Source organism: Parasteatoda tepidariorum, chromosome 7, assembly GCF_043381705.1.
Source record: "Parasteatoda tepidariorum isolate YZ-2023 chromosome 7, CAS_Ptep_4.0, whole genome shotgun sequence".
Taxonomy (NCBI): domain Eukaryota; kingdom Metazoa; phylum Arthropoda; class Arachnida; order Araneae; family Theridiidae; genus Parasteatoda; species Parasteatoda tepidariorum.
The window spans coordinates 68,323,373-68,332,165 of NC_092210.1; the positions used below are offsets into that span (position 1 = coordinate 68,323,373).

At 27.6% G+C, this 8,793-nt stretch overlaps 1 protein-coding gene across 1 annotated transcript in view; it reads right to left on the reverse strand.

Moving 5' to 3' along the window:
- LOC107438815 (sn-1-specific diacylglycerol lipase ABHD11) overlaps positions 1-6,882 on the reverse strand; it is an 11,798-nt gene extending 4,916 nt beyond the window's left edge. Inside the window, exons 1-4 of the mRNA XM_016051193.3 lie at positions 6,741-6,882; positions 5,815-5,968; positions 3,633-3,806; positions 1,898-2,083 (exon numbers count right to left, since the gene is read on the reverse strand). Coding sequence (XP_015906679.2) covers positions 1,898-2,083; positions 3,633-3,806; positions 5,815-5,968; positions 6,741-6,763 — 537 coding nt within the window. The 5' untranslated portion in view covers positions 6,764-6,882. The remainder of the gene's footprint in view (positions 1-1,897; positions 2,084-3,632; positions 3,807-5,814; positions 5,969-6,740) is intronic.
- Positions 6,883-8,793: the final 1,911 nt, after the last annotated feature.

The following is an 8,793-nucleotide window of genomic DNA, read 5'->3' on the forward strand; positions in this document are numbered from 1 at the left end:
ACTCGAAATCATATAGCAATGTGGGGTCGGAAATGCTTTCCTGAAGCGGTGACGTACACAGAAGCACCATAAAGAAAAGAGACCGTAAGTGAAAAATCGCTAAAATAATACATTGAGAAAATTATATGGCCTCCTCGGTCACCCGACCTATCATGTCTTGATTTCTGGAGTCATATGAAAACACTGGTTTATGACACCTCTGTTGATAATGCTGGTTGCAAGAATCGCAGTAGCTGCCTGCGAGATATGCTTGGAGTATTGCAAAATGTTCGAATGTCCATGCGCCGGAGATGTGAGGTGTATATTGTAGCCGGAGGCAGAAACTTCGAACACTTATTTTGGCCCATGTACCATATAATTTTTTCAATGTATTATTATAGCGAGTTTTCACTTATATAAAATGATAAATCTCTTTTCTTTATGGTGCTTCTGTGTACGTCACCGCTTCAGGAAAGCATTTCCAACCCCACACTGCTATATGATTTCGAGTCGTCAGGATGCCCCCTACCCCTCTTACAAGTTCTGAGACGCTTAACTGAGACACTATGTATATACATTTTTTGTAAATATATTTACATGCAGAGAGAAATAACGGAATTAGCATAATCACTGTATTCTAAATTCACAATCTTATTCCGTAATGGCTACTTTTGTGTGCGAGACTTAATCACACGTGACAATTTTTATATGATTTTCAAAATATTTCCATTTTATATTTAGAATAGTGTGATGAAAATCAAATTAATGTAGAATAATGTCCTAAGTGTGTTAAAAAAACTTATGTGAAGAGTAGACCAAGAGCGCATGCTGTAAATTTTATAAAAAACTAAAACGGTTGATGTATTTAGTTTAAAGTTCATTTTTGCTACACTTATTACAGACATTTAAGAATATCCTTCTCAACCCATAGGGACAGTTTATTTATAAATTACTGTTTTAATTACTATTAAATTACTATGAAGTATAAATTACTATCTTATTAATCTTATGGTTATATTTAAAAGTCACTTATAATAACAAGCAATGTCTTTTTTACAAATAAAATCGTGTGCTTGAAAGCGGTTTTAAAATTTTAAGAATGATTTTAAACGAAAGTTTCAGTATGTGGACTTTTTAAAAATAACAGCTTGATTAACCTGTTTGTGCCCAGCGTCATATTTATAGGACAGTTTCTTTTCTCAAAAACATATATTGTGGTAGGACAATTGTTTCAATTTTGTCTTTTATCTAGGAGAATTAAAAGTTTCCCTTCCACCATAATTTATTGGTGATTTAAGTTTCTATCCCTAGATGTATAACTATAAGGTGCAGGGACATTTCGAACTGAAATGGTAACGAATATAGTTGATGTTAGCCATTTAGTTGAATAACATATTATACCACTTTTTTCATAAAACCACTTTTTGTACTACTTCAATATAAAAATTCGGGATAAAACGGGTTAATATGTATTGAACTTTAACAAATTTAAAAATTATACATATTGGCATTTCCCTTTAAATAATAGTTTATGAGGCATAGCTATGACAAATAAAACTGTGCTTTGAATGCTAAGCTTAATTTAAAAGTGTAATAAAGGTGAATTTTTATTTCCCTTTTTGTCGAATGCCACTTTTTTATTTGTTTGTTTGAATATTTCATTTGAATATCCAATGTTATTTGAACCAGTTGACAGTGATATTAAAATAAATAAATAAATAGTAAATAAATTGATGAACTAAGTGAATTCTTATTTCCCTTTTTGTCGAATGCCACAATTTTATTCGTTTGTCTGAATATTGCATTTGAATATCCAATGTTCTTTGAACCAGTTGACATTGATATTAAAATAAATAAATAAATAAATAAATAAATAAATAAATAAATAAATAAATAAATAAATTCCTCTTCTATTTACCTGAACTACATGTTTCAGCATGAAACGACTCACCATAAGGTGCGCATCATTAAGATTCATGTATACTGGCAAATTAGACACAATTTTTTTCATGCCAGACATCATACTCTTTAAATTATAAATTAGTTCATTTGGTATATCACTAATTACAATATCTTCAATAACTAATTTTTCTACCATTTCAGGCTGCAAAAAAGTATAAGAGAAATTAAAGTCATGATGTGATATGATACTTTCTTAAGTGTTTAAGTTCTTCAAGACTTTTTTTGAAAGAAAACAAAAAAGCCATATTTTCAATATTTAAAGGGAAGCATTAATTTCAAACTTATTCTATCCTGTTGAAAAAATTATCAGCACTTTGAAATGAGCAAATAGTTTAAATATTCTAAAAATTAGAAAATTTATCAGATATTTTAAGCATTGCGAAATTAGTAATATTTTTCCCACCTAAATGAAAATCTTTAAGTTCACCGAATAATTCGCATTCCCAAAGAGGATTTTTTCAGAAATTTAAGAAGAAAATAGAGTACAAATATTCTTACTCTTTCACAAAACTGTGGCTATTCTTCATCTTGACATTTTGCACCATTTTTATGTTGAACATTGGTCGATAAATAAAAACGGATAGTATTCAGTTTAATATTCGTGAAAAAGTGTTACAGGCAAATAGCACAGTAAAAAGAAATAAAAACTATAATATTCGCTTAACAGCGATGTTTCGTATAGCGGAAGATATTTGTAGGAACAATCGTAAAAAAAATTACTATACAACATTCTTATACTTTTGTTTCGTAAGGAATCAAATATATATATATCTTTAATGATATTATAAGTTTTTAAATAAGCTCTTTGACATTGATCGAAAAAATAGCCATTTGAATAAACAAATATATTAAAATATCAATAGGTATTTTTGCTCAATTAGATATTAATATTTGGGAGCCTTCGTGTAAATATCCTTAAAAATTAATTTTAAAAAGGATTTCAAATTGTCTTATTTAGAGGGGGTGATTATTTTGAAGCATCTCGATTCACAAACAAAAAAATGACCTTATTTTAAAACAATAGAGGGGCAAAATTATTTAAAAAAGAAAGTCAAATAATCATAAATAAGAAGGTATTCAAACTGTTAAGTGTGAGAAAAACCTTTTATTAATTCGATTAAAAAAAATCAGAATTTTATCGCACTGACTAGACGCAACTAACGCAACCACTTTGTTTTTTGCGGATTTGTACAGATTATAGCCGAGAGTGCTAATCAGTCAACCTCGCGACCGAAAGAATGATAAAATTAGGGTTTGATTCCAGGCTTCGACGTCACAATATTTCCTCCATGCCTTTCAGCATATGAAGGATTAACAGTGTCCTGCACTCCCCGATTTGTAACCATGAGTTACTAGAATACTGTATTTTCATTCATGCATAGTTGGCAGCACTGTAAATCTGCTGAACTATGTCCAATGTCCAGTTAATTTTTTTTTCAATTTTTTGAAACCATGCTAGTTGTAAGTAGTTAAAAGACCACATAGTTTTGTATCCATAGTTTTTTTTAACCATACTAGTTGCAAACGGTTTCAAAACAGTAAAGATAAAAAAAATGTTCTTTACCGTAAATTTTATGGTTATTTGTATGGCCAGTCAGCCGCCGGCTATTTTGCCATAATTTCAAAATAAAAATTCTAATAGTGAACAGAATGCATTAAATATGCATTTTCATCATCAAACAAAATTTTACCTTTAAGAGAGCTAATTCAATACATGCTCTTCCTGCCATACTGTGACCAAACAAGATAGCTCGATTGATGTCTTGGTCTCGCATAAATTGCAGGAGATCTGAGGTTATGTGCTTTAGCGTAAATTCCTCTGTGTACTCACTTTCTCCGTGATTTCGAAGAGTTACAGAGTATACCTAAAAGTACAGTGTTTCAGTAAGTACGTATTACTTTTATCATTTATTTATTATTTAAACATTTGAATATAATAAATGATAAATAAAAATAGTATTCATTATGCTGATTTTATTGAAAGCAGAATTAAATAGATATATATAGATAAAGTTACTTTGCACAGAAATAAAAATGTTGTGATATTTCTAAAATTTAATGAGGGTTTTAAATTGAAGAAATATGCAATAGAGATACGTAAACTTAAGAAATTTTAGACCATTTGAAAAGGTGACAAAAGTAATAACAACATTCCTTATATATTGCTCAAGAAAATTATCCTCTTTTTCTGACAGCCCAATCAATCATTTAAAAAATAACGTATCTTTTCTTTTCCCTTATCAATTCTCTTATCCCTTTTTTAAATAAAAAAAGTCCTCGTCATACTTTCAATTACCTTAATGTTAGTTTCATTAGCTACACAGTACGAGAAAAAAATCACATAGAAATGAAGAATAACTTTTGACCTTATTATCATATTTTCATGTATAAAACTGTAATCTCCATAGCTTGAAAAATTTCCAAGTGTAATATTTAAACTCAAAAAATATTTAAAAAAAGCATACTTTTACTGAATAAACATAATTTTTATTTTTGAAACATTCATCCGACTCAAAATATGAGGTTGCAGGCATTTAGAGAGTATCCTAGATATATGCCTAGAGAGGAGAATATTTAAACGTTTCTCCCAGTTTACGGTTTATTTTTGGGTTATTTTTATTTACTTATTTGGGTAACAGGATACTACAGAATCTTTTATTTCGGAATTATTTGAGCCATATTTCTAATACCTTTCATTTTTACTAAACATCTTTTTTTTACTGTTAAGAGTACCTTGTAAAAAATACCTACCCCGAAATTTTTTAATATTTTTTATTTCACCACTCCAATCAGGTGCATTATTCATATTATAAGTCTTCAAATTATTTTGATCATTATTAAAATATACGCTAAATATTTTTGAACAATTTTTAGCAGTTATCTTAGTTTCTCTTACGAGAAAGACACCACCATTTCTGTCATTAGCATTTTACTATTGTACTTAAAAGATATGTTTTTCCTACCAATAGCATATACTAAGTCACGTTTTTTCTTCATTTTTCTTTTATGAATTACTTAATTAAACCACATACTTCCAATCTATTAAGAAATATTATCAGCTTCAAAGTATTTTGCTTATATTGAATGTCGAAATAAATTTATTATGATGCTCTCTTCATGGAAGTATACAATTCTGGCACAGTTAACTGTGGCAATTATTTTAGATCGGAAAAAAATAATTTTTTGTGGGTTTCTAACGAATAAAAATTTATGCCCATAAAGCCTATTAATTACAAACAGTAAAATTTTTTTCTTCACTGCATTAAAAAATATTTGAGGCATTTCAATTTCGATGTATAATTACTTTTTAAAAAATTCTTTTATATATTTTGAACTTGATAAGAAATTCTTTGTAGTAGGTAAAGAGAGTTAACCAATCATTGTATTTTCTCTATATAAAAAATAATTTTGAATGCTTTTCACAGATAAAACATTTCTAGTAATATTACCATACTGACAAGAAGCAATTCCGGTAAATAAAACCAAAATATATGATATTTAAATCATTCATTTGGAAATTTTTCCTTTTATATGGTAACAGTTTTCTTGGAATTTTGGTTTTACAAGTTATTTACTAAAATTAATCCCATACTACAAAACAATATTTTACAATTGATTTTACCAAAATTATTACCAAAGCACTTCGGTAAAATTTACTTAGATTTCTCGTGTTCCCATAGAGGCAGAAACACGTAAAATTTAATATATTATGATACTTTTCATTCTACTTTTTTGTCAGTATATAAAAGAAGCATTTTCCATTATCCAAAATATTTCAGATTATTCTACTCCATAAACATTTTGAGTTCCTGATGTAATTAAACATTTAGAGTTTTTTTTCAATAAAGTTCAAATTACAATGATTCATCTTACCTTTCTTTTTGACATCTTACTTATTTCAGACTTTACACGGTTCCATGACGACACATTACCAAATAGCCCATGTATTAAAATAATTGGAGCCCGGCCTGATTCCGTTGAATCTGATGTTGAAAATGAAGTATATTCCAACTTTACCGGCTTATACCTAGCATAAAAAAATAACTTGTAAAATATTGTTTAAAACAAATATGAGAAAATCTTAATGGTTCATGCGAGAGGTCTCAAATATACTCATTAACTAGTGCAGACGGCATTTAAGTTAGGAAATCAGACAAAAAAAGTACTTTATCTGATAAAACAGACATTTTCTTCGATTGATTTCAATTCCTGACACTCAATCTGCAAAATATAGTACCAATAGTTCGGTCAGAAGAGTAGTTAAAAATTTGGAATTATTAAAGGGATTGAACAAATTTTCCCCGCAATTGTAAAATTTGTTTATCCAAATATAAGTCCGTTCAAAATTACCCTTATAATTTTTTTAATTATTTATATTAATAATAGTTGAAAAGATTTAGAATTGTAAGGTATACTAATTTTTACATCATTACAAAGAATATAATTTTATATAGTAAATGATAAATTTTAACAAAATCGGTCAATTACTCGCTGAAAAATCAAACTTTAAATGTACGATTATTTTAAAATTCAGTCTCAGAATTTAACACGGAGATTAACTCTGAGAATTTAAAATCTCAGGAATTCTTTGCTCAATTTTGTTCAAATTTTTTACTTCGACATGTAAGCAATCATTGACATGTAAGACGTGTTAGCTGTCTTAAATTATAACGATAACTTAAATGGGTAAAAGTATGATTTCAAGTGAAATATTTTAACAACTAAATATTAACAAAAAAAGTTACGAGATATATCTTACAAACGTTTCATAAAATATTAATAAAAATATTATAACCTACTTTTCTGTTAAGTCTATTTCCATTTTACTTTACAAAATTTTACCAAATATTACATTAAACCACACGGGAACATGGATGAAAAGTATTAAAAAGAGATATTTAGACGAAAAGCACCTAAGCAATTAGAACTTTTTTTCGCTAATTACCTGCTATTAATGGTATTTATGATGTAGGAAAAAAGGAGTTAAAGGAAAGCTATTAAAAGCTTACTTTTAAAGAAATAACGTCATTTTCGGCTATGTGTCACAATTGTAATTTCTCCAGTTACTTCTCTTTTCTTATTAAAGCTGTTATTTTTTGCTCATATCTGTCCTTTACTTTTTTTGAGATTTTGGAATAGCACGTGTAAGGAGAAAAGGCGCAGTTATTTCAAAGTTCAAAGTATAGCTCATTTATTTGGAAAATCAATTCAGCTGTGCTCTGCTTTGTCTCATAAAATATACAACAACTATCTGAATACCCATTCTTCAAACTCGGTGAATGAAGAAAAGAAAGCAAATGGATATTTAGATATGATAGAATATTAATGGCTTATGGATATTAAGGTGATATTGGTATAATTGAGTGCACTTATTGAAAAAAATTATTTAATATGGGTTTAAAAAATTCTGATTTGTTTAATTTATTGAAACGTTATGCTATTTGAATAATTAATTTCAATGATAAACATCAAAGATATGTTGTCAGTTAAAAATGTTACATAATACATTAATCTGTAGTAATATATTCAGATTGTTTAATTATTGAATTTTTTAAAAATCAGGAAAGATCTTCTTTCAGTTTCTGTAACCCTACCATGAACATTGTAGACCCAAAAACCTGAAATTATACTTGTGGAGGATCGGACATTTGACATTGTATGGTAAATATTGTAGAATTAACGTTAAAATAAGACTTTTGCTTTAAATTATGAAATTTTAAATTTGTTCTGCAGTAAATGAATTTTATTGATTATACAATATTACACATTTAGGAACCAGAAATTTTTATTAATTTCATGTTAATTGGTTTTAAATATATATATATATATATATATAGCACAATAAAAACAAAGAGAAAAACGAAGAAAATTAATAAGTTCTATTAACTGCGCTTAAGCTGCAAGTATATAGAACTCATAAAAAAAGCTAAAATATTGAGAAAATAAGGAAAATAATAAAAAATAATGACAAGAGAAGAAAATTATTAAAAATTATTTTTCAAAAATATTTAAAAAAGTATAATTTTTAATATCGAAAAGAAAAAAAAGAAAAAAAAGGAAATTAAAAATCCGGAAAACGAAACAAAGAAGAGATATAATCTCTTTATCATCCCACACGATTATATCCGCAAAAATGAGTGCTTTCTAATATTGTATTAATATAGCCAAAGCAAAATATACCAATACAATAGTGTGAGGAGCATTAAAAAAATTGAAACGAAATTAGAATACTTTAAGTAAAAAATATATACGAAAAAACAAACAAATATATCGAGCAAAAAACAGAAAATAAAATGTAAAGAGATTAGAGAACAGTACGCGAAAGGAAATCTACACAGTGAGGATCTTTCTACATCTTTATCTACATCTTTCGCGTACCGTTCTCTAATCTCTTTACATTTTATTTTCTGTTTTTTGCTTGATATATTTGTTTGTTTTTTCGTATATATTTTATACTTTATTAAATACTTTTGAGAAATTATTTTTAATAATTTTCTTCTCATGTCATTACATTATTTTTTATTATTTTCCATATTTTTTCAATATTTTAGCTCATTTTATGAGTTCTATATACTTGCAGCTTATGCGCAGTTAATAAAACTTATTAATTATTTTCGTTTTTCTCTTTGTTTTTATTGTGCTATGTTATAGTGATCATATTTAAAGCAGCTTTAGCGCTTAATATTATCTACTATTAGCTTACTTTCGTTTTCTTTTTGTTTCCGTTTTTAGTTCGTCTTCTAATTTCGTGTGTTTAGGGCATTGCTCTTTGAGCCTAATTTTCGGACTTCAGCAGCAATAATAATTTGACTCCTGCTAAAAATCAATTCAAAATGAGTAAATCCTGTTTTT